Below are 25,658 nucleotides of genomic sequence, written 5' to 3' on the forward strand. Positions count from 1 at the left end.
ACACTGCATTGATATCATTTTTATGGTTAATTTCTGAGGATTTTAAAAAAGGAAAGAAGCCTAAAACTGTGGCTAGAGGAGTGGCAGACAGGTACCACACAACTGCTGTGCCCTATATGCTCCTAGCCAAGAAATGGGCCCCTGTTCAAATAAAGGCTAGGACACTGCAGTTGAAGAGGCAAAGAAGATTGCTGCCTCTACCGACCAAGCACCATGATAGCTTTGCTGAGCACACTCCACTGTCATTATATTAAGGTTCTCGTTATGAATGGTTTTAAACTGGCCCCTTGTGCCTGGGACAATTTTCCTCAAAGTTTAACATTCAGACAATATGTAACGTGAGCATTTTGGCAGAGATTTTAGCCACCTCAAGGATTTGGACATAGGGCAGCCAAAGCTCTGAGACAGCTTGGAAAAATCTCAGCCTACAGTGATTGTGCACGTCAAGCAGGGGACCTGGTAGAGCATTTGCTCACAGTTCTACACAGGGGCTCCATACTGCTAGGTTTACACGCTGAGGTCATTATCCTGTCTGGAACATCACCACCACCATTAGCAGGCTTAGAAATGACAGCAGTGACTATAGGCTTCAGGCCAAATGCTTGCTGGATGCCTGAGATACACAGGGTGTGTGTGTGTGAGAAAATTTTCACTGTGTGCGAGGCTCAAACTCACACTGCACAAAGTGCACACCCTTGGAGGTGTGTGCACAGGGAAGCAACAGGATGGGCATGTTGTGGGGGAGGGGTGGAGAGAATATCTTGCTGTTTTACTTCCAGTGGAGTTTATCGTGGAAGTGCTGACAAGCTGCAGGCAATATCTCCTACCTTTGAAAGGTCACAATAGAACCCTGATTAAAGATATTTCATAGACTCATAGGCTTTAAGGCCGGAAGGGACCATCGTGACCATCTAGTCTGACCTCCAGCACATTGCAGGCCACAGAACCTCACCCACCCGCTCCTGTAACAGACCCCTAACCTCTGGCTGAGTTACTGAAGTCCTCAAATCAGGGTTTAAAGACTTCCTTTAAAGGTAGTTCTTTTCTACACTGAAATGGCACCAATTTCATTTCCATTATCTGGAGCAACTCTTATGCTGTGTATTAACATCAGTTCCTTTAGGCAAAACCATAAGGACAAGAGACAAGACATTGGATGTGCTATCATCAACACAATTTATCTGACTAGGCCACAGTGCAAGAGAGAAAGGGAACCTCTGTTTATATCGTATGCCGCATACACTTATACTACACTGCATCATGGAAAAGCCCTGAGAAACCCGCAGAGAGATATTATGCCTCCAATATCTAGCCATCAAGTAGGAGGCAGGTTTCTCATCTGCCCAGAAACTAACTGAGATAATCCAAAAATAGAGTCAGTAACATGTTAAATAGCTTTTCTTTCAAAGTTTGATGTGGAAGAAACATCGGCCGCTGAGCTAACTTGCTTTATGCTCCCCAGCCATGGAAAATAGAACCATACATTCTGTAGCTTATTCATATAGGCATTCTTTCTATACAAACCTTTAGAAAATGACGACCTTTAATAATGGCATTGTATTCCACAGTGCGTGTAGGGGGTTCCTCTCATTTCATCCATATCAGGTCTGAGTGGATTTAAAAATAGCCTGCCTCCTAACAAAATGTTGACCCACACTTCATTATTTAAACAAAACAACATCTGCAAATAGAAATATTCAGTTGGCTGGGAGCAGACATGCAAAGCAGAGGCAGTGTTAGTTGAGTGACATTGCTCAGTGGGGAGCAAATGTTCCATGCACGTCTGGAGTGATGGAAAACAGAATTCCTATTTCTCACTAAATTGTCACTATATGACAGACTGAAATGTGGGGAAAGGTAACTCCCTTCCTTACAAATACAGCCCAACTGCCTCAACTATGGAACTGAAAACTCAGTTCAATGCTCTGCTCCCAGCTACCCCCATGTGAATTTGTTCAGTCTAGCATATCTCCTGCACTTCAGTGGAATTATTCCAAATTTATATCAGACCAGGATTTGGCCCACTGTGGCTACTGAAAAGCAGAGACTTTTGCAAATAGCGTTTTGCTTACAGCCGGTTGAATTTTTTTGAATTTTGGTTTTCCAATACAAAAACAGATGGGATTTTTCAGAGAAAATTCCCATTCTTTCAACCGGCTCTTAGTTTGTATGTTCTTGATGTGGAGGTCTCATTGCTGAGACTTCTCACAGGCAATACAGAGATCTGCCTCATTTTCCTGTTAGCAATGTCTTCCATTACACGTCTGCACGTTTTCTAGCCGTGTTTAGCACCTGGAGAGGGATCATTTTGCAGGGGTTAGGAAAGATAAACAAGGTGACTAAATTCCTTTAAATTTGCTTATTTCAGAAATTATGCAAATAAACAATACAATGTAAAGATGAAGCCTCCCCACTAATCCAACATTTACATTACTTAACATGCACCACCATGACTGGACAGTTGCATCACATTTGCACAAAAAATAAACAGGAAAGTTTCCTCTTTGCCTATGCCAAAATTGCATCATCCAAACCCAGAAGTCCTTCTGAAGACCAGCAGCACAGAATGGAATCTCAGCCTTGTCTGCTATGGACGCTGATGATCCTGTGGCATTTGTAACTACAAATAGGGGTTTATTCTGTTATCCTACACTGCTGTGCTTCGTTTGGTTGCATCACCCTCCCATCCCAAAGCCTCTGTGAACTAGCAGGACATTTATAGCCTGTGCCTCTCAGCATGGATACCACACCCCATTCTCAGCAGCCCAGGTCCCATCTCCCTTAGGATTATTACTTTGTCTAGAAATACGAGGGAGAGATGATTTTCGGACACAAAACATCAGCGAGATGCTCTACCCACTCAGACTTTCAACATGAGTTAGGCAGCTACTATTTGTGCCTCTGAGAATATCCCCCAAGTTGACATCCTCCTCCCTCACCCCCACAGGCAGGGATGTGTGATCCTCACCACCTCTCTCTCAGCCTGCTTACGACCTCACAAGCTCATTGCAGCAACTTTACCCCCTCCCCATCTCAGGAGTGCTGGATGCAGCTGGCTAAGGCCAGTCAGGCTGCCCTACTAATTTACAATCATACAAAAGTAATCGGCAGACAATTGCATTTTAGAGCTCCCCAGGGAGAGGTTGGATAAATCCGCTATTTATCAGGTAGTCATAAAATCTGACCAAATACTTGAATACACTTGGATCCTGGTGCTCAAAGGGATCTGAGTGGGCAGACTTCAGGTGGGACACTGGAAAGGTGTTCGAGTCCACACATGGAGATCCAGTGTGTGTGCATGGGGATGGTGGGAATCAGAGCCTTTATTTTGTACTTATTGGCATTTGGGGGGCTGCTGACATTGTCAACCCCCTCAGAATACTGACAGCAAGTGTTTGCCACCAGCAGTGGTTCTCAACCCTTCTCTCTACTGAACCCCTTTCCCACCTGGATGCAAGCCCCTTCCCCTTTAAAAAGATGGGAAGAGCAGGATGAGTTGTGTCTCCTGGTTACTGCTCCAAGGTCGAGAACCTCTCTCTACAGGTTGGTAACCGTTCATCAGACACTCCTTACCTTAGCTGCAGTGCAGGTTCATTCAGAAGTTATGCCGGTGCTATTTACCTAAGGGATGGAGCAGTAGCTTTGGCAAAACTCTTGGTCTGGGCAAATACAGAATCCTACACCCATATGCTTACCCCTAAACTCAACCCCTTCCCTGTAATAGGTAAGTTAATAATGAATATTAAGTATAAAAGTTACTCAGGGGCTTCCATTGCTCTACATATACAAGAAGAGTATGTGAGGCTTAGATCACTTCCTGGACTGGAGATGATGGAAGGGAGGGGCATCTGACTAGTTCCACCACCGCCACAACCGATAGAAATTCAAAATGGAGTTCTTTTTTGGCACCCATCCATAAAACAGCAGCAAGTGACTTCACTTTAATACCATTGCCGCCTTTCCCTGGCATTGGCTTCCCATTAACCGGACTCACCCAATGCCACATCATCCTGCACTCACCACAGAGCAGCATAGTACCATGCCTGCTACTCATTTTTCACTCACTAGGAAAGTGATTGGCTGTCTGCCTCTCTCTGATGGACTGCTGCCTGGGATCTGCTGGCTGTGGTGCTTGACCTCCCTCCAGCCAGCTGTTTTTGTTATTCCCTTCATACAATTGTGCCACCAGCACCTCCCTCCTCACCACCTTCATTTGATGGGTTCACAATGTTTTTTATCCCTGCGGCTTATCACAAAGATGCATGAAGACTTTAAAGATGTAGTCCCGAGGCACAGACTCAATGTGCCTCGGTGAAGTCAAGGAAGGTCCCACAGGCTCACAAATTGTGTTCAGAAAGTAATGGCACTCCACCGTTTCTATGCTGAGGAAGTCTTGTCTACCTCCTCCTTTCTGTCAAAATACACCTAGAGGTCATGCCTATAGCCAGAGGTTGGTACGGCACCTACTCAGAAATGGAAACCTCAAAGTGCACCCTTTTCCAGACCCCTGTTCCCGGCCAGCACATCCCTTGGCCCACGCCGCTTCCAGCAGCCCCCATTGGCCTGGAGCGGCCAACTGCGGCCAGTGGGAGCCGTGATCGGCCAAACCTGCGGACCCAGCAAGTAAACAAACCGTCCCGTCCCGTCAGGGACTTTCCCTGAACAAGTGGCAGACTGGCTTTGAGAACCACTGCCCTAGACCATAAGCCCCATATTAGCTGCTCTCATCCAAACTCTTGGCCTTTTTCCCTTTAAGTCAGGTTGCAGTGGGCTATTTCCAGGCATGTTGTGTGCAAACCAGCCAATGAGTGCTGGTGTCTAAGTGGCTTAACTTGCCCCTGTAGGCCTAATTGTGCTACTTTGGGATCAAGGGTGCATCTGCACTGTAATCAGAGGTCTGCCTGCAACAAGCATAGTCATACCCAACATAGCTTTGATCTAGTTAGTTCAAATAACAATAGCAGTGAAACCGCAGCAGTGCGCACTTGAGTTCAGGACCCGGGCTTGTACAGGCCATGCTGCATTGGCTTCACAGCTTTTGTTATTCGAGCTAGCTAGATCACGTCTACTCCTGCTGTAATCACACCTCTGACTGCAAAACTTGGGTAAATGTGTGCCTGGGGGACCTCTGAGCACATCTGAAAATTCCTATTGAATAGCCTTAAACAACCCTCTTGGAGTGCTCAGCCTTCAAAGTGCGCAGGGGATTGGGGTACAAACGAATGTTCTCTTTGTAAAAAAAAAAAATCCTGAGCACCCAAACTTGTGCAGAGTCCCAGAGCAGGACACGTGCATCCACAAAATCTCTGCCACTAATATTAATTTAAAGGAACAGATTTTTGTCACTGAAACCCACCAGGTGAGTAATGTCTACACATACTCTACTTGGGTTAATCATCTGCCCCATTGGGGTTTATTGCCGGGCCTAATCCATTTTCCTGCTCAACAAGAAAAGGGGCAGATGCGTAATCACAGAGCAGCAAGGAGCTTGAGCGTTTCTAATAGAAACAACAGGTTGGGATGGGGTATTTCATTTTCATACCATAGAGGAGACTTCAGGCTGTTTCAGATAGATCTCTGAATAGTCTGTATTTTTATCTCTGGGATTTCCATGGCAAATTGTGCGGGGAAGGGAAGTGGGTGCAAGGAAGAGAGAGAAAACTGGTTTTTGAAGCTGGACAATAGACAATCCTGAAAATCAGGAATTCAGTGCACTGATATGCAGGAGTGCAACATATTGAGTTACTGACCTTTAAATTCATCTTTGAATTGCAACTAAGGTAAGGACAAGAAATGTACATATTCAAAAGCTTTCTACCTGAATCCCTTAAAGGATCTAGATGGAGTTATATCAGCAATAATGAAACCATCCTTAGATGAAAATGATTTTTCCTCATGGGTAGCATGCTCCAGATTTTATATGATTTCGTTTTGGTTCTTTGGTTTCTTGATAAATTGGCAACATGGCCTTTAATTGGGTGAAGTCTGGCTGCAACTGTTGTATCCACAGTTGCTCTAAAGGTGTACAATGCAGTGACAAACAGGTCCCAGAAAGGTAGCTAATCAAATTATCCAATCACGCAGGACGACTAGGGTACCGCAAAGCACTCAACACCTATAAGTAAGGGCAAACGGTATTTTGTGAGGCATACTCCCGGCTTTTAAAATAGGCAATTTAAATATCATTCTATAGCAGTGAACTATTGCCATAGCTTCAGTGCAGACCACCACTGAAATATAGGAAGACCTAGATCATAAGGTCTTAAAACAAGAGAGATCAGACAAATATGTCAAATATGTTTAATTTTTTTTTAAAATAACTGATGGCAAAATAAAATATTTACATCACATCATACTGTTTAAACACATAACGTCACTGTACAAAGAAATATACATGCAAAATAAAGTAAAAATTTAACTGAAATAATAGAGGAAAATAAACACGAACAAAATGTTATGAGGTTGGTACGAATACACATCCAGTTTTGAATTCAATTTTCTTTTAAAAAGTTTCTGTACAACTTTACAAAACAAACAAAAAACAAACAAAAAGGAATAAATAGAATACAATGGAAGCGGCAAAGCTTAAAACTAACCAAAGCCAGTTTATGGCTTAAGACCCATATATCTAACTAGTGTGGGTTGCAGGCTTAGTTTCCTTATTTAAACATGGCATTTTGCACAGAGAAACATAGACGACAACACATCCATGTGAACTCCTTGATGCACAGAAAACCATCTGTCTTTTTAAATATTTCATCACATGTTAATATTACCACAATCTTAAAAACAGTTACATAAGACACAATTACATTACGTGTCAGGTCTTACAACCACTACTGCTTGGATGTATTTCTTCACCAAAGAGCAAAAAATTCATTCAGTTTTTGTACAGAAAGCAGTAAACGCAGATTTGAAAATTCTAAAAAGTAGTAAATGTTGAGACTGATTAAGGGAAAGTAATACTTTGGCATTTTGAATAATATAATAATAAATTTTTAAAAAATGTCACCCTATTTCTTATCCAGTTTGTGATCTGGGTTATGAATATCTAATTTATTTATTTACAATCCTTAAAACTCACTAGATTCTTTACTAAGTTGTTAGCTAAAATCTCATCTTAAACTAATAACGACAGTGTGATACAATATTCCCTCCCTCACCTGCCCAGAAACCCCAAACACACAAACAAAACCATAAAGCTCGCCGTACTAAGTATGTGCTTTTTCTATATATTTATTACAGTTACAACAGAGGTCCTCATAAATAGTTGCATAAAATGTTAAAGCCACAACATTGCACATGATATGAAATCAAACAAAATCCCCAATGAGTGCATTTACAGTATTTTCATCCTGCTGTATACTGCTCGACAATCAGATTGGCAGGCTGGGCACCAACCCAAAGTCCTTTTCGAATGGGACAGCGAGGGCTGACCTGAACTGAAGACCCGCACAGTGGTATACCACCATTTAGGGAGGAGGGAGAGGGGAAGAAAAATTACAGACCGAAGGCAGGTAACAGTCTATATACAAGTAAGGCCTACATTTTATCAGAGCAAAACGTTTCATTCTATTTGTATGCAAAAATTTTGAGGTTGGATGCACTTAAAAGCAGAGTCTGATCTCAGTGCACTGCTATGTGAGATACATACAGGTGAGGCAACTGGAAAGCTCTAGGACCAAGTGAAAAACGGACATCAATGGAGGCCATATCAATGGGCAGCCAATGTGGTGAGTCTTCTCCAGGTGTGATTTGATATTTGTCTTTGTTTGTTCGTTAATACCAGTGCTTTGAACATAGGCATCTATTTCCTTGAACAAATCTTGAAAATGATAGATCAGTTCATTTGCAAAATTCTATTCATCTGTTTTTTTAAAAAAGTGTTTTTTTTTGTTTTTTGCAGAAACCTGAATAAAATACTGTTACTGTAACGCTCTTGACTGCCTTTCACAGAGTACAATGCTATAGGCCTCCACCTCAGCGTAGTTTGCATTGCTAGTCCCAAGTGTGCAGGTTTACTTGGAATGCATTTTCACACAAACATTCTAGCAGCTGATTGGCTCCATTTGTTTTTTTTCTCCAAAATTCAAGTCAACAGCTGATTGGCAGGAGATTTCTATCTCCAGTCTGATTGGCAGGTGAAAGAGAATGAGAGAGAATTTCAAGCGAGGTCAAACTCTTGGCAAGAGCCTGCTCTGTAAGAAGTTTTTAATGCTACGAATGGGTCGAACATCATTCTGGTGTTTTCGCCGCTCAATGAACGAAGTCAGTCTGGATATGTCAATGCTGTCAACATTTTTGCTATTCCCCAGCTGCAGCCATTGCTCTTGAAGGGCCAATGCAGCAGAAGGACGCTTAGCTGGGTCATCCTGAAGTAGGAAACATACAAAATCTTTGGCCTTTTGGCTAACTCCTTTGAAGTAGTCATCTGGGAAACTAAAGTCTAAGCGGCAAATATTCAGGCAAGTTTCCTCTACACTTTCATCCAGGAAAGGAGAGACGCCACTGAGAAGGACATATGTGAGCACTCCAATGCTCCAAACATCTGAGGTGAGGGAGACAGGATTTCCGAGGATAATTTCAGGAGCTGCAAACTCTGGGTTCCCAAGTAACTGGTGGATATAATAGGTGGTATTGAGCTGGACGGCATCTCCAAAGTCAGCCAGTTTTATTGTTGGCTTAGCTGAGCTCTGATCCACCAGAATGTTTTCAGGCTAGAAAATACAAAGAGAAAAATCATATCCATTTTTCAAATAAGTCTAGCACACATCTAAAGCCCTAGTTTACTGCTTCCCAAACAGCAGGGTCAGTTGGTGAGCACAGCAAACATTTACAAGCTAGTGGGTTACCATGGTTAGCTCCACAAAGCTCCTACACCATTCTATCAAGCTCTTCAAACAATCCTGCAAGAGTCTGCAGCATCTTGCAACATGTGATCATCAAGTTTTAGGTTCTCACACAGTCATGACACAGTCCTGCCTAAGTTGGCAAAAACTCACAAGAGTTCTGCAAAGCTCCACAGAAAAACTGGAACCCTGTATATAACACTCATTGACTACTTGCCTTCTGACACAGAAAAACAATAAATAGCACATATTTGAAGACTAGAGTAGCAAGTTAAAGATTTTTTTTCCAACATAAAAGAGTCCTTTAACATTTACATGTCCTTGGGTTGCCATTTATTTTACAATATAGAAGCAGTTGAACTGAGCTGAAGTTTAAAATCAGTCTTTTAGAGCCACTCTGTGGAAACCACAGGAACTCTTACAAGCACCTCCTAAAAGCAATGAGGGAAGGTGGAATCTTTATTGTATTTTGAATTAAAGAAAAAAGTTACTTACCTGTAACTGGATTTCAAGTAGACCCCCCACTCTTGAATTCAGCTGCTGTATACATGCCATACAAACCCAGAAACAACTGGAAAGCTCTGACTTTTTGGGTTCACAACAGCCATAGATCAAGCCCATTTTTTTAATTAATTTTTTTTGAACATGAGTAGGACTCTGGGGCATGATGGTACTGCCTCTTTTTAACTCTTCTTTTCATATCAAGAATGAAATCTGCAGAACTGACTCCAAGGCCCCTTGCTGCCTAACAGACCCTGCTTGCACAGAGGGTCTCTTGGCACCGGATTTCCCCATCTAAACCAAGATTGGGTGGGAGGAAGGGCCAGTAACAAGTTTTAAATCCATCTTGAAACCCTCAAGACTTTTTCCATCAAAATCAATCAGATACAAACAGTGAGACCCAGATGGATGGAACAAGGATCCAGCAGAAGCCCTTCACCCAAGCACCTCAGACAGAGTATAAAAAATAGAAAAGGAGAATTTGGAGCCACAAGAAGAGCAATCCTTGAACCCAATTTGCACAATAGATTCTATTGTTTCAAGTGGAGAAAATGATCTACAGAGCAAATTCCCCAGGCAAAAACCAAGCAAACAAATCAACAGCGCATTACACAAAATCTAACAAAGGCGAACACGAACAGCTAACAAGCAAAATAGGAAGATGCAGAGGAAGTTAAGACTTTCTGCTTCAGTGACAGAAAGTAGTTTGGGGTGCATGGGCAGGGGAGCAATTCCCACCACTTCATGTAACCTTGGATGGAGCATTCCATGGCTCAAGGCAAAGGTTGCATGGCTCTCAATGGCCATTCTAGGAAACCATTGCTAGGAGACCCCAGATTGTCTGTAGCATGCAGCTGCACCCCAGAATTCGCAATCGCTTCTGGTAACACTCCAGGAGTCCCATCTGCACCTCACCTTTAGGTCCAGGTGTGCTATTCTGCAGTTGTGAAGATACTGCACAGCTTCCAGAATCTCTCCCAGGTAAAGCCTGATCTTCCCTTCAGTGAGGTTTCCCCATCGCACAACACAGTCTAGAAGGCGACCCTGGTCAGCCCTATTGAAGTACAAGAGTTACATTTCATTTCAACACTAAAATAGCAATATTTTAAAAATATATCTGCTCATTTTAAAGTTTCAAAAGCATTTTCAAGTTAAACTGTCCTTATCTTCACCAACAGCATCAATTAATTCACTATTTGTGAACCCTGGCTCCCATTACTCATTAGGAGTTTAATCTTTACTTTTCTTGAAGTCAAATGACAAATTCTAGGCCCCTTGGGATTAATCTGTCTGCATTAATCATGTAGCACCGTTAAGTGAGGATTACGATTCTGAAACATATTTTAGAAGGGGACCACTAAAGAAGGAAAGGCAGTATTTTTGCCAAATAAAAGAAATGCTATAAAACTGCGCAACACTAGTTATTTTTTATGTGTACATTCCTTAGATTGTGAATTTTAAAAAATACTAGTAGAATACAGGCAGTGCAAGAACACTGCTCTAGAACGGATGGTTTTATTTAACTGAAACTATACTGGGGCAACACAGCAAATCCCAATTCCAGTTTAAGTACTGAAGACACCTGATGTATTTCGCACAGTTTTAAATCTACTGACTTTCTACTACAGAGACCTTAAAGATAACCCAGAAAGCAGCTCACAACAATGTAATAAAAATATTATGGTGCCTCCATTTTTGGTGCCCAGTCTGAGCCACTAACATTTAAGATGCCTCATTTTCATAACCTGCTGAAGCACCTAAAACCATTAGTCTCTTCTGAAAGTCAAGCACCATGTTCATGTTAGACATGTGGAGAACATGCATTTTGAACCACTTTGAACAGTGTGTCAACATACGTACACATGGAACCTTTAATGCTTGTGCTGCATTTATACAGAAGAAAAAACCTTATGAGCATGAGAAGGAGGGCGGAGGGGTGCTGAACAGGGAAGCATGGAATTGTTGACCTAATTAGGATGCTATGGAAGAACTTCTTCTTCTACCACCCAGTACAGCTTTTATATTGAACTGTGTAGACTGCAGCTTCAGGAAGAGAACAACAACACATGGAGATGAGATGAGAAGTCCAGGCACATCAGCATTTTAGAACATTTACTCCATCCACATCTCACTCCTATTCTCACCACATCCAAAGCCACTTACATAATTTCAGAGGGAGGCTGTTAAGAGGGTCAGTTCTGCATTGCAATGATCCTCCTGTCCTCTCCTTACCAAACCCTTCCAATGCAAACTTGTTTACAGGAGATTTTACTTAGGGGAATTGGTTCTTGTGAACAGCCAGGGCCTCTGCTTTCCATTAGGGACAAGCAGAACATTTCAGTATTGCCATCTCTAAAAACAGAATGTGAGACCTCCAGGACTTGATGTAAGCACATTAGAAGTTCTGTGAAATCCTAAACTTCTCCAAAATAATTCACAAACTACTACAATACCCAGGCATAAGAAATCAGTTGCATAAAGATTACACATATACATAACATGATGTTACTTAGAGCCCACACACATCTCTAATACTAAGATGTAGCTGGTGGAAGTCTCAAAGGTATCTAGAAGGCCAATGAGCTGGGGATGCTGGAGATTCTGCATGATTCCGAGTTCATGGGTAACCTGGTCTCGTTTCATCAACTTCTTGTTCACAAACTTAGTGGCCACTGCTCGCTTGGTTCCCTTCTGATCACATTTCTTAACAACAGAAAACCTGCCCCTGAAAAACAATTAAAAAGGAAAAGAATTGGCTGAGGGCAGTACTAAAGAGCCAGAAACTGTACACAATTGTATTAGGACAAATGTTATGGCTATGTCCAATAGGACATGAGTAGAGTAGAGTAGTTTGACTACATTCAAAGACGTTAAATATTATTAACAGTCTAGCAAACTGTTCTTGATAAGTATCAGAGGGATAGCCGTGTTAGTCTGGATCTGTAAAAGCAGCAAAGAATCCTGTGGCACCTTATAGACTAACAGACGTTTTGCAGCATGAGCTTTCGTGGGTGAATACCCACTTCTTCTGGGTTTGTATGGCATGTATACAGCAGCTGAATTCAAGAGTGGGGGGTCTTCAGAAGTGGGTATTCACCCACGAAAGCTCATGCTGCAAAACGTCTGTTAGTCTATAAGGTGCCACAGGATTCTTTGCTGCTGTTCTTGATAACTAATTAGCTGTTACCAAAAATCCTTTTAAATTTCCAGAAAAGTAAACTCAGAATTTTATCTGTTTTCTAGGGTACTACGACTAAGTAATGCAAATGGATTTTGTTGGAAAGACTAAGATACTTAACTAAGGTAGTGCTGTACAATCTTATGGAGCACGTATGTACAATCATTTGGAGAACTTGCACAATTTTTCATAAAACACATGCAGTGCATACACCCTCTAATTTAGCCCATGAGTAAAGTTTCAGCATAAACAAAATGCTTTTGTATTTAAGCTACATCATTTAGTTATGGCAGAATTTTAGCATTATGTTACTTTTTCTTCACAGGGTGAGCAATTCTGTGTTCTGTTTTTGACTCCAACAATTGATCATTGTGAGAAATAATTGTAAATTTCAAGAAGATTTCATAAAGAAATAATCTGAACCAATGTCATATTTTGACATTTCTCTTCCACCCTTCAGAAACTAAGGCCTGGTCTACACTAGGACTTTAAATCGAATTTAGCAGCGTTAATTCGAATTAACCGCTCAACCGTCCACACTAGGAAGCCGTTTAATTCGACCTAGAGGGCTCTTTAGTTCGAATTCGGTACTCCACCCGGACGAGGGGAGTAGCGCTAAATTCGACATGGCTATCTCGAATTAGGCTAGGTGTGGATGCAAATCCAACTTACTAGCTCCGGGAGCTATCCCACACTGCACCACTCTGTTGACGCTCTGGACAGCAGTCCAAGCTTGGATGCTCTGACCAGCCACACAGGAAAAGTCCCGGGAAAATTTGAATTCCTTTTCCTGTCTGGACAGTTAGAATCTCATTTCGTGGTTGGACATCGGGGCGAGCCCAGCAGCGATGCAGAGCTCTCCAGCAGAGGAGTTCATGTAATCTCTGAATAGAAAGAGGGACCCAGCATAGACTGACCGGGAACTCTTGGATCTGATCGCTGTGTGGGGCGAGGAGTCTGTGCTTTCGGAGCTGCGCTCCAAAAAACGGAATGGAAAGACCTACGAGAAGGTCTCCAAAGCCATGAGAGACAGAGGATACAGCCGGGATGCAACGCAGCGCCGCGTGAAAATCAAGGACCCCAGACAAGGCTACCAAAAAATCAAAGCGGCAAACGGACGCTACGGAGCCTGCCACCACTGCCCCACCAGCGACCATGGACTCTGACGATGGGACAGTGTCAACGGCCAGTTCCTCGGCGATGTTCGCGGACGGGGAAGATGAGGAAGGGTTTGTGGAGGACGAGGCAGGCGACAGCGCTTACAACGCTGGTTTCCCCGACAGCCAGGATCTCTTCATCACCGTCACGGAGATCCCCTACCAACCGTCCCCGGCCATTAACCCGGACCCTGAATCAGGGGAAGGATCACTCGGTAAGTGCTTTAACCATGTAAACTTTTATTCTTAATATAACAGGAATCTGAAGTATGTGAAAAGGAGGTCTCTCTATATATGGGGATAGAACAGAAATCCTCCTGGGAGATCTCCACGAAGCTCTCCTGGAGGTAATCGAAAAGCCTCCGCAGGAGGTTCCTGGGGAGAGCTGCCTTATTGGGTGCTCCGTGGCAGCACACTTTTCCGCGCGAGGCTTTCATGAGGTACTCAGGGAGCATTGCCTCCCCGAGCACGGCTGCATAGGGCCCTGGTTTGTGCTGGCTTTCACGCAGCATGCGCTCTCTATCTCCTTCAGTGACCGTCCTCAGGGTGATCTCACTCGGAGAGTCCTGCATCTAATTAGGGGAATTACTGTAATGTTACGCCTGGTCCAGAGTATTTTTCAAAAAACTCCGGACAGACGGCATAGCACAGACTCAGCACGCTGCTGTGTGACGAGCGTAACGGAAAGCCAAAGAATCAAATGGACGCTCATGGAGGGAGGGGGGACTGAGGACGCAAGGTATCCCACAGTTCCTGCTGTCTCCGAAAAGCATTTGCATTCTTGGCTGAGCTCCAAATGCTTCTAGGGTCAAACACAGTGTCCACGGTGGGTCAGGGCATAGCTTGGCAATTTACGCACACCCCCCACCCCCAGAAGTGAAAGGGAAAACAATCATCTGTTGACTCTTTTACATGTCACCGTATCTTTACTGAATGCTGAAGATAGATGCGATGGTGCAGCACTGAACACCGACATCCTCACTCCCCCCACGCTATGGATGGCTGATGGTGCAATATGGCTGGTATCCGTCCTCATCATCAGCCTATTGGCACATGGGGCAGTGCAAAAGGACTGGTAACCATGCGTACTAGCGTCTGTGAGGTCGATCAAGGGCGCCTGGCCCTAATTTTTCCTGGTAGATGGTGCAGTATGGCTGGTAACCGTCCTCATCATAGCAACAGGGGGCTGAGCTTCATCAGCCCCCACCCACCCTTCATGTGTAAAGAAAAGATTCAATTGCCCCTGGACTAGCAGCAGGATGCTGGGCTCCTCTCCTACACACTCCTTAATGTCCTATCTGGACTATCATAGCAACTGGAGGCTGCCTTCCACTCATTTCTCACTAACAAGGCACTGTGTCTTATTCCTGCATTCTTTATTACTTCATCACACAAGTGGGGGGACAATGCTATGGTAGCCCAGGAAGGCTGGGGAAGAATGGAATGAACAGGTGGGGTTGTTGCAGGAGCACCCCCTGTGAATAGCATTAATCTATGCAGGATCTGACACAGAGCAGCTGTGCTCTCTGGTTCTCTGATACAATGGTTCTCTAGTACACTTGCCCATATTCTAGGCAGGACTGATTCTATTTTTACATACCAAAAAGGAGGGAATGGCTAAGAGCAGCCAGGGGCACTTATGACAGCAGCAAATGGCGCAGTGCAAAAGGACTGGTAACCATGCCCATCTTATTACCAATTTATGGTATGGTAGATGGTACAGTATGGCTGGTAACCATCTCTGCTATCATGCAAAAGCAAAAGCATTCTGCTGTGTAGCGCTGCTGGACCGCCTCTGTCAGCGGCATCTAGTACACATACGGTGACAGGCACAAAAGGCAAAATAGGCTCCATGGTTTCCACGCTGTGGCGTCTGCCAGGGCAATCCAGGGAAAATGGTCTTGAAATGATTGTCTGCTGTAGCTTTCCCGGAGGAAGGGATGACTGACGACATTTACCCAGAACCACCCGCGAAAATGGTTTTTGCCCCATCAGGCACTGGGATCTCAACCCAGAATTCACAGAGACAGACTACACTGTGTTCATTGTTCGCCAAAATTTATCTTTGCAAGGAATTCACTCCTTTTTTCCCATCACACAGCTTCGACTGTCTCCAGACCTGCCACAGCATCCCCCTCACAGAGGCTGGCAAAGATTAGGCGGCGAAAGAAAAAGACGGGACGAGATGTTCGCTGAAGTTAGGGGGTGCTCCCGAGACGAGGCGGACCAGCAGAGCCAGTGGAGGGAGACCCTCTCTCTGTACCAGCGCTCACACAGCGAATGGGAGGAGAGGTGGCGTGAGGAAGACAAGCAGTCGACTCAAACGCTGCTTGGACTAATGAGGGAGCAAACGGACATGCTCCTGCGCCTTGTGCATGTTCTGCAGGACCTCAGGCAGGAGGACAGAGCCCCCCTGCAGTGTATCTGCAACCGCCCTCCCCCGCCACGAAGTCCCATACCCCCCTCACCCAAAATAACCAGAAGGAGGGGCGCCAGAGGCCGTGTAAACTGTCACTGCACCCCAGCAGAGTGCTCAAGTACCGAAAAGCTCTCATAGCCTAATTTTTGAGAAGTCCTTTCCTTCCCGCCTCACCCAAGCCCACATCCCAGTTTCATCCCCTAACTGTCTAGTTGATAATAAAAAATACTTTTCTGTTAATTACTTTTTCCGTCATGTTCTTTTAGAGGAGACTGTGTTTGAAGGGGGGAAAGGGGGTTGGTAATTTGACAGGACAATCACCTTTACCAGGGTACAGACATGGGGGCAGGATCAGCAGCAGGTCACACACACACTGCAGTCAGTACACACCCTGGTTGGTATAGGAGGTGGTTTGCAGGTTCTGTGTGGGTGGGGGGGTACGTGACTTTGTAGCGGAGGAGGGGGGTTACAGATCTCATGCAACGGTCCCTGTCCTGGACCACAGAGCCACGCAGCAGAGGAATCTGTATCCATCCTCCCCCACCAAAAGGCCACATAGCCCACGCACACAGAGTCCCAAAAAGGAGGGATGGCAGGCTCCGTTGAAACATCCAGTCCGGCACTGCAGACCGCTCTGGGAGCAAGAGCCTGTCATTCCTCGAGTTTACAGGCGGTCTTTACATCACCGCACACCCTACCCAGCACAGTCCGTGTCCCAGTTTCAACCCTGTAACGCAAAGTCATCAACAAAGAAACCTTTGTAAAGTTACAGTGGAACATGTATTTTATTTTTATACGTGTGTTGGAAGTTGGGGAAGCGGGGTGGGCGGGGTATGTAACTGCAGATGCTAGTCAACAGTAACTTGGTAAAGAAACAGGGGCAGGTTCAGCTTCTCTGTAAAGAAACTGAACAGTCACAGGTCACGCTGCTCACTGCTCGCTGGTACTTGAAGAGTTCCTTGTCGCTGTGCAAGGCGCCTGCACAGAGCTTCACGAGCCAGGGCATTAGCGCGTAGGCTGGGTCCCCGATGATCACTATAGGCATCTGCACATCCCCAAGACTTATTTTGTGGTCCGGGAAGAAACTACCTTCCTGCAGGCGTCTAAACAGACCAGAGTTCCTGAAAACAAGCACGTCATGAACTTTGCCTGGCCACCCGACGTTGATGTTGGTAAAACGTCCCCCATGGTCCACCAGTGCTCGCAGCACCATTGAAAAGTAGCCCTATTTCTCAGCAGCTGACTGTGGAAGAGGTGGACGATAAGGTGCGAGGAGTTGACAACGGCCATAACTGCAGCGGGCTCCGTGCTCGCAGTGCTGTGGCGCCCGCACTGTCACTGAGCAGAAAAGTGCACGAACAGATTGCCCGCAGGCGCTTTCAGGGAGGGAGGGAGGGAGGGCGTGATTGACGGTTCAATGATGACAGTTACCCAAAACCACCCTCGACACATTTTTTCCCCCAGCAGGCATTGGGGGCTCTACCCAGCATTCCAATGGGCAGCGGGGAGTGCGGGAACTGTGGGATAGCTTCCCACAGTGCACCGCTTCCAAAGTCGACGCTGGCCCCGTTACTGTGGACTCAGACAGTCGAATTAGTGTATTTAGTGTGGATACACAAATTCGACTTCATAAGGTCGATTCCACAAATTCGAATTAAGTAGATTCGAAATAGTCTTGTAGTGTAGACGTACCCTAACATACACACTGGCTGAACTTTCCAACCTCCACAGTGAAATGGCATGAGTAAGTCATACCTGCCAAGTTCAGCCACTTCACTGTACACGGAATCAAAGTTGTCTTTCCAGATTACCATGATCCCATCACTTCCAGGACCTTAAAGGAAAGACAAGTAGAATTATTTCTAGTACAAAAATTTTTTTTCCGCCATATTAAAAAGGGATACTCCTCAGAATTTCACAACTGCCATGACAACCATGGGACTGTTTCAGGTGGCTGTAGGCTGGACAAACTCTGGAAATCATGCATTATTTGGGAGTGGATTTTGGAAGGATGAATACTCCTCCATCACGGATTGACCATTGTCTTTTTTGGTTTGAAATTGGGATGCATATATCCTGGAAGGGCAACAGGCCTGTTTATGTGGTGTCAGTGATTTTCAGGCACCCTTGAGGGATAAGGTTGCTCTTCTCATTGACCACTCGTGATGGTTTGGTAGGACTTCATTTTCATAATGGAGAAAAAAATAATATTTTAATGGCCTGTAAATGCCCTTCTCCTCTGGCTTTGTCCTACAGGTCATCACATAAGTAACCTGAAAAAGATGATGCAAGAAGTTGGCTACAGGGCTGGTGATTGAAGTCTCACATGAGTCTGAAGAACTGTGACAGATTTTAAGGTCACATGCTGTGGCCCTGCAGAAATACAGGTGCTCTGTCCTACAACCTAGGAGTTGGAATCTTGTCTTTATGGGCTGGTGAAGCATAATGGGGAGAGGCTCTGAGCCCCTGTTTATTGAAACTGTCAGCATTTCCCTTCAAGGAGCTGAGGAGGAATAGGGATGCTGGCTGTCACTGTGAGGCTAATGGTCCAGAAACCAACGCTTGATGTTGCCATCTGGCTTACTGTTGACTGGTATCCAATCTCCCATTTTTGGGCAAGGTCATCAAGAAAGTTGTGGCAGGGACACTAGCAGTTCCTTGAGTTCTAAGATTTCCTTGACCCTGATTACACCACAGTGCAGGATTGCTAGTGCAAGTGTGGGATAGGTAGTGCAACCAGTGCAATTTCTGATTATTTTATTTTAACTGTAAATAAATGGATGACGTTTCTACACTGATTTTTTTTTAATCTGCAGCAGCTTTTGATACCATTGCTTATGAAGCTTCTTTTATTGGCTTACAGATCCAGGCAGGGGCGAGTGGAATTGTTCTTGAGTGGCTCTGTTTTCATCTCTCCAAGAGCCCAGAAGCTAACTGTGGGCTATCATTCCTCTGTGCTGAGGATGCATTCCCATACATGAATTGCAAATGAAGTGGCTGGAAGCATGAGTGAGGCAACATTGGCTGCAGTGCACTCAAGTATGCTGACAGAACAGTGGAGTAAAACCTTTTTAATATATAATTTCAAGCTTAGATAAGGGCTAGCTGGCTGTGACTTATTTGCACAAGTGTGACATAATCTTGGTGGGTTTGAAGAAGCAGCCAGAAGAATAGGTGGGACGTATATTGGAGTCCTTTATCGAGGGAGTGCAACTGCGATTTGTAAATGCAGGTATGTAACTTGGGTGTGTTGTTAGATCCCGGGCTCCTCCATCATGCCCAAGTACCAAACATGGGTTCTGTGACTTTCTGTGACTTCTGAGCGGCTGGTGCAGCTGGCTCCAGGGCTGCCTGAGCAGCTCAGGCAACCCCTGGGCCAGTTGCACCATCTGCTACTGGGGCAGTCTCGGGCCACCATCCCCTTCCTCCCCCCAGCAGCAGTATGAGGAGTTCAGGAGGGGGATAAGGGCTGGGGCACGGGAGGGGGTGAGGGCTCTAGGCAGCGCTTACCTTGGGGGAACTTCCAAGAAGCAGCAACATGTCCCTCCATCAGCTCCTAGCTCCACGCGCTGCCTCCGCCCCCGCAGCTCCCATTGGCTGCAGTTCCCAGCCAATGGGAGCTGTGGAGCTGGCAGTGTATGGAGCAAGTTGCTTAGGGACATGTTGCCGCTTCTGAGAAGCCGGACAGGGAGCCTGCCAACCCCCCATCCCCCTTGGCACCAGCGGGGGTCCCAGGCTGCTCCACCAGAGCACCCGCAGCACTCCCAAGATTTAGTCAGGGGTATATAGTACAAGTCATGGACAGGTCATGGGCTGTGAATTTTTGTTTACTGCCCATGACTTTTACTAAAAATACGAATGACTAAATGTAGCCTTAACTATGGACAAGAGTCCTAGTGAGAAAAGCAGGACTTTCCTTTCCAGTGAGGAACTAGCCTGCCTCAACTATGCCCACCTCATTATCACCTCAAAACCAGGCTGCTGCAATACGCTCAACATTGGGCTACATACACAAACTATTTCAATTCTGAAGCTAGTGCAGAATGCCTTGACTGGTTTATTGAAAGGAGTTATGTATCAGGAGCACACGTTATGGGATCTGCATTGGTTGCCAATACAATTCAGAGCAGAATTCAGAGTGGTGGTGGTGTTGCCTATAAAACCCTAAATGGTTTGAGACTTGGCTATCTAAGTGGTCACTTATTTCAGAGCCAGAGGTGAAAGTAAGTTGGTGCGCCGTACCAGGGCAGATCAGCTTCCCTGGCAGCAATTTAAAGGGCCTGGGGCTCCCAGCAGCCACTGGAGCCCCAGGCCCTTTAAATTGCCACCAGAGCCCTCTGCCAGAGCCCTGGGGAAGCAGCAGAGGGGCTCGGGCAGCAATTTAAAGTGCCCAGGGTGCCTGCTGCAGCTACTGCCCTGGGCCCTTTAAATCATCCCCAGAGCCCTGGGGTAGCGGTGGAGGGGATCAGGCAGCGATTTAAAGGGCCAGGGCCGCCGCTACTGCCCCAGGCCCTTTAACTTGCCGCCGGAGCACCGCTGCCGCTACCCCAGGGCTTCGGCAGCAGGGCTCCAGGGATGATTTAAAGGGCCCGGGGTGGTAGTGGCAGCCAGAGCCCCGGGCCCTTTAAATCACCGCCTGAGCCCCCAGCGGCCGCTGCTACCCCGGGGCTCCAGCAGCGCAGCTCAGGTGGCGATTTAAAGGGCTCGGGACTTCCACTGCCACTACCCTCTGGGGCCCTTTAAATCACCGCCTGAGCCCTGCTGCTGGAGCCCTAGGGTAGTGGTGGTGGGGCTCTGGCAGTGATTTAAAGGGCCAGGGGCTCCCAGCTGCTGCTACTGCAGTGCAGCCCTGGGCCCTTTAAAGCTCTGCCAGAGGCTGGGGCCTGCTCCAATGGTGATTTAAAGGGCCCAGGGCTCCCAGCTGCTGCTACCACAGCCCCAGCCCCGGGCCCTTTAAATCCTGATTTAAAGTGCCTGGGGATGTAAAGGCCCCACCTCTTCTGGCTGAGGCCCCGCCCCATCCTAAGGACTCCGGAGTATCGGTAAATCCTTTAAGTTACTTTCACCCCTGTTCAGAGCCTAAACTTAAGCTTCCAGACACTCTACAAAACTCATCTTTTTTTTCTCACAGGCTTTTGGGAAGCCTGAGTCTATTTTATAGTCCCCATATTGGCTGGCACATGTGTCAAGGGTAGGATGAGCAGTCCTTTGTTGTATTTCATTTTGTGTTTTATTTTATGGAATGGACAGAGCACAGAATGTGCATCTATAGAGGTGTGCATTAATCCAAATCAATGACAAAACATGACCTTGACAATTTAAAAAAATGACTTAAGTAGTTTCAGGTACATCACCTGCCCAAATCACCTACCAATTTTTGTTTTACCACCTTACTTAATTTTTCATGTTTTTAAAAATGTCTGTTGCTTCCCCACTCCTGGGTAGAAGACCCATTTTTAAAAAAGGGAATTATATTAGCAAAACACTGAAACTGTTTTATATGCTGTCAAAAGCAGAAAGTAAACAAACCAGAAAAAATATTCTCATCTTAAACAGTGACATGTAGCTATAGTTGGTAAAAGATCCTCAAGTAAAGCAGCCATTTTTACATTGCTAGTGTTCCTTTATTCCCCCACCTACATGTTTTACAAAATCTGCTTTATTTCAGATCCTGAAGTAAGAGACAGCTTTAAAGTGTTAGATGGGACCCGTAGGAGGATTGTGTGGTTTTTGGATCTGAGAAACAGGGAGATGAAGAAATATGTGCCACTAAGCATTTGGACTTCCCTGTTTAGAGTGAAAGAGCTTTGAAAAAGAGTTTGAAGGGGACATGTCACTAGTGTTTGATCTCTTGTGGGTTTGAGAAATTCTGAGAAGACATTTTTTTTTCCCAAAACAGAATTAAGAATACAGACATAAAAAATGTGATTTCAATACAGATCTCAGCTGCTATTGGTAGCCACTGTGACTGCCAATTGTGACAAGAAAATCACTACAGGATTCCTGACTCACTGGGCCAAGCTGGGAGCCACCCAAGTAACGAGTAAACTGAACTCTCCCCACACAGGATTACTATCTGTGGGTGCCCCAAACTAGTTCATTTCTGAAATGTGTCCAGCCTTGCTGAGGCAACTGGCAAAGGAATATAAGAATGGCCCTACTGGGTCAGATCAAAGGTCCATCTAGCCCAATATCCTGTCTTCTAACAGTGGCCAGTGCCAGGTGCCCCTGAGGGAATGAACAGAACACGTAATCATCAAGTGATCCATTCTCTGTCACCCATTCCCAGCTTCTGGCAAACAGAGGCTAGGGACACCATCCCTGCCCATCCTGGCTAATAGCTATTGATGGACCTATCCTCCATGAATTTATCTATTTTTTTTAACCCTGTTATGGTCTTGGCCTTCACAACATCCTCTGGCAAGGAGTTCCACAGGTTGACTGTGCGTTGTGTGAAGAAATACTTCTTTTTGTTTGTTTTAAACATGCTGCCTAGTCATTTCATTTGGCGACCCCTAGTTCTTGTTATGAGAAACAACACTTCCTTATCTACTTTCTCTTCACCAGTCATGATTTTATAGACCTCAAATGATATCTCCCCTTAGCTCTCTCTTTTCCAAGCTGAAAAGTCCCAGTCTTATTACTCTCTCCTCATATGGAAACTGTTCCATACACCTAATAATTTCTGTTGCCCTTCTCTGAACCTTTTCCAATTCCAATATATCTTTTTCGAGATGGGGCAACCACATCTGCACACAGTATTCAAGATGTGGATGTACCATGGATTTATACAGAGGCAACATGATATTTTCTGTCCTATTATCTATCCCTTTCTTAATTATTCCCAGCATTCTGTTCGCTTTTTTGACTGCCACTGCACATTGACAGGATGTTTTCAGAGAACTATCCACAATGACCCCACAATCTCTTTCTTGAGTGGTAATAGCTAATTTAGACCCCATCATTTTATATGTATAGTTGGGATTTTGCTTTCCAGCGTGCATTACTTTGCATTTATCAACATTAAATTTCATCTGCCATTTTGTTGCCCAGTCACCCAGTTTTGAGAGATCCTTTTGTAGCTCTTTGCAGTCTGCCTGGATCTTAACTATCTTTAGTAGTTTTGTATCATCTGCAAACGTTGCCACCTCACTGTTTACCCCTTTTTCCAGATCATTTATGAATATGTTGAATAGGACTGGTCCCAGAACTGGTCCCTGGGAGACACCACTATTTACCTCTCTCCATTCTGAAAATTGACCATTTATACCTACCCTTTGTTTCCTATCTTTTAACCAGTTACCAATCCATGAGAACACCTTCCCTCTTATCCCGTGGCAACTTACTTTGCGTAAGAACCTTTGGTGAGGGGCCTTGTCAAAGGCTTTCTGAAAATCTAAGTACACTATATCCACTGGATCCCCTTGGTCCACATGCTTGTTGACCCCCTCAAAGAATTCTAGTAGATTAGTAAGCCATGATTTCCCTTTACTAAAGCTACATTGACTCTTCCTCAACAAATTATGTTAATCTATATGTCTGACAATATTATTCTTTATTATAGTTTCAACCAGTTTGCCCGGTACTGAAGTCAGGCTTACAGGCCTGTAATTGCCGGGATCACCTCTGGAGCCCTTTTTAAAAATTGGTGTCACATTAGCTATCCTCCAGTCATCTGGTACAGAGGCTGATTTAAATGATAGGTTACAGACTACAGTTAGAAGTTCTGCATTTTCACTTTTGAGTTCCTTCAGAACTCTTGGGTGAATACCATCTGGTCCTGGTGACTTAATACAGTATAATTTATCAATTTGTTCCAAAACCTCCTCTGATACCACCTCAATCTAGGACCGTTCCTCAGATCTATCACCTAAAAAGAATGGCTCAGGTTTGGGAATCTCCCTCATATCCTCAGCCGTGAAAACCGGTGAAAAGAATTCATTTAGTTTCTCCGCAATGGCCTTATCATCCTTGAGTGCTCCTTTAGCACCCTGATTTTCCAGTGGCCCCATTGGTTGTTTACCAGGCTTCCTGCTTCTGATGTACTTAAAAAAAATATTTGCTATTACTTTTTGAGTCTTTGGCTAACTGTTCCTCAAATTCTTTTCTGGTCTTCCTAATTGTATTTTTATACTTCATTTGCCAGTGTTTATGCTCCTTTCTATTTTCCTCACTAGGATTTAACTTCCACTTTTTAAAGGGTGCCTTTTTGCCTCTCACTGCTTCTTTTGCTTTGTTGTTTAGCCACAGTGACTCTTTTTTGGTTCTCTATGTTTTTTTAACTTGGGGTATACATTTAAGTTGAGCCTCTATTACGGGGTCTTTAAAAAGTTTCCATGCAGCTTGCAGAGATTTTACTTTTGGCAGTGTATCCTCAGTTTTGTGTAGTTCCCCTTTCTGAAATTAAATGCTATAGTGTTGGGCTGCTGTGGTGTTTTTCCTGTCACAGGGATATTAAATTTAATTATACTATGGTCACTATTACCAAGCGGTATTCACCTCTTGGACCAGATCCTGGGCTCCACTCAGGACTAGATCAAGAATTGCCTCTCCTCTGTTGAGTTCCAGGACCAGCTGCTCCAAGAAGCAGTCATTTAAGGTGTCAAGAAACTTTATCTCTGCATCCTGTCCTGAGGTGACATGTACCCAGTCAATATGGAGATAACTGAAAAAGACGGTTACTCACCGTAGTAACTGTTGTTCTTCGAGATGTGTTGCTCCTATCCATTCCAGTTAGGTGTGCGCGCCGCGCGTGCACGGCTTCTCCGGAACATGTTTACCCTAGCAACTCCGGCGGGCCGGCTGGCGCCCCCTGGAGTGGCGCCGCTATGGCGCCTGTTATATACTCCAGCCGGCCCGTCCGCTCCTCAGTTCCTTCTTGCCGGCTACTCCAACAGTGGGGAAGGAGGGCGGGTCTGGAATGGATAGGAGCAACACATCTCGAAGAACAACAGTTACTACGGTGAGTAACCGTCTTTTCTTCTTCGAGTGATTGCTCCTATGCATTCCAGTTAGGTGATTCCCAAGCCTTACCTAGGCGGTGGGGTCGGAGTGAGACGTGGCGGAGTGTAATACCGCAGAGCCGAAGGCTGCGTCGTCTCTTGACTGCTGCACCAACGCGTAGTGGGAGGCGAAGGTGTGGACAGAAGACCAGGTGGCCGCTCTACAGATGTCCTGGATGGGGACATGGGCCAGGAAGGCGGCCGACGAGGCTTGCGCTCTCGTGGAGTGAGCGGTGAGGCGGCATGGTAGCACGTGAGCAAACTCGTAGCATGTTCGGATGCACTGCGTAACCCAGGAGGAAATCCGTTGTGAGGAGACCGGTTTGCCCTTCATGCGGTCGGCGACTGCTACAAAGAGTTGGGGCGAGCGCCGGAAGGGCTTCGTCCGCTCGATGTAGAACGCGAGGGCCCTGCGGACGTCGAGGGTGTGAAGCTGCCGCTCCCGAGGCGAGGCATGCGGCTTCGGGAAGAAGACCGGGAGGAAGATCTCCTGGTTGAGGTGGAAGGCCGACACCACCTTAGGGAGGAAGGCCGGATGTGGTCGAAGCTGCA

At 45.3% G+C, this 25,658-nt stretch overlaps 1 protein-coding gene across 2 annotated transcripts in view; it reads right to left on the bottom strand.

Annotated features, from left to right (window-relative positions):
* Window positions 1-6,500: 6,500 nt before the first annotated feature.
* TRIO (trio Rho guanine nucleotide exchange factor) overlaps window positions 6,501-25,658 on the bottom strand; it is a 452,008-nt gene continuing 432,850 nt past the window's right edge. For both annotated transcript variants that reach the window (XM_045004406.1, XM_045004407.1), the window contains exons 54-57: window positions 17,860-17,938; window positions 11,875-12,075; window positions 10,266-10,404; window positions 6,501-8,717 (exon numbers count right to left, since the gene is read on the bottom strand). In XM_045004406.1, the coding sequence (XP_044860341.1) occupies window positions 8,175-8,717; window positions 10,266-10,404; window positions 11,875-12,075; window positions 17,860-17,938 (962 nt within the window). In that variant the 3' untranslated portion in view covers window positions 6,501-8,174. The remainder of the gene's footprint in view (window positions 8,718-10,265; window positions 10,405-11,874; window positions 12,076-17,859; window positions 17,939-25,658) is intronic.

Source organism: Mauremys mutica, chromosome 2, assembly GCF_020497125.1.
Source record: "Mauremys mutica isolate MM-2020 ecotype Southern chromosome 2, ASM2049712v1, whole genome shotgun sequence".
Classification (NCBI taxonomy): domain Eukaryota; kingdom Metazoa; phylum Chordata; order Testudines; family Geoemydidae; genus Mauremys; species Mauremys mutica.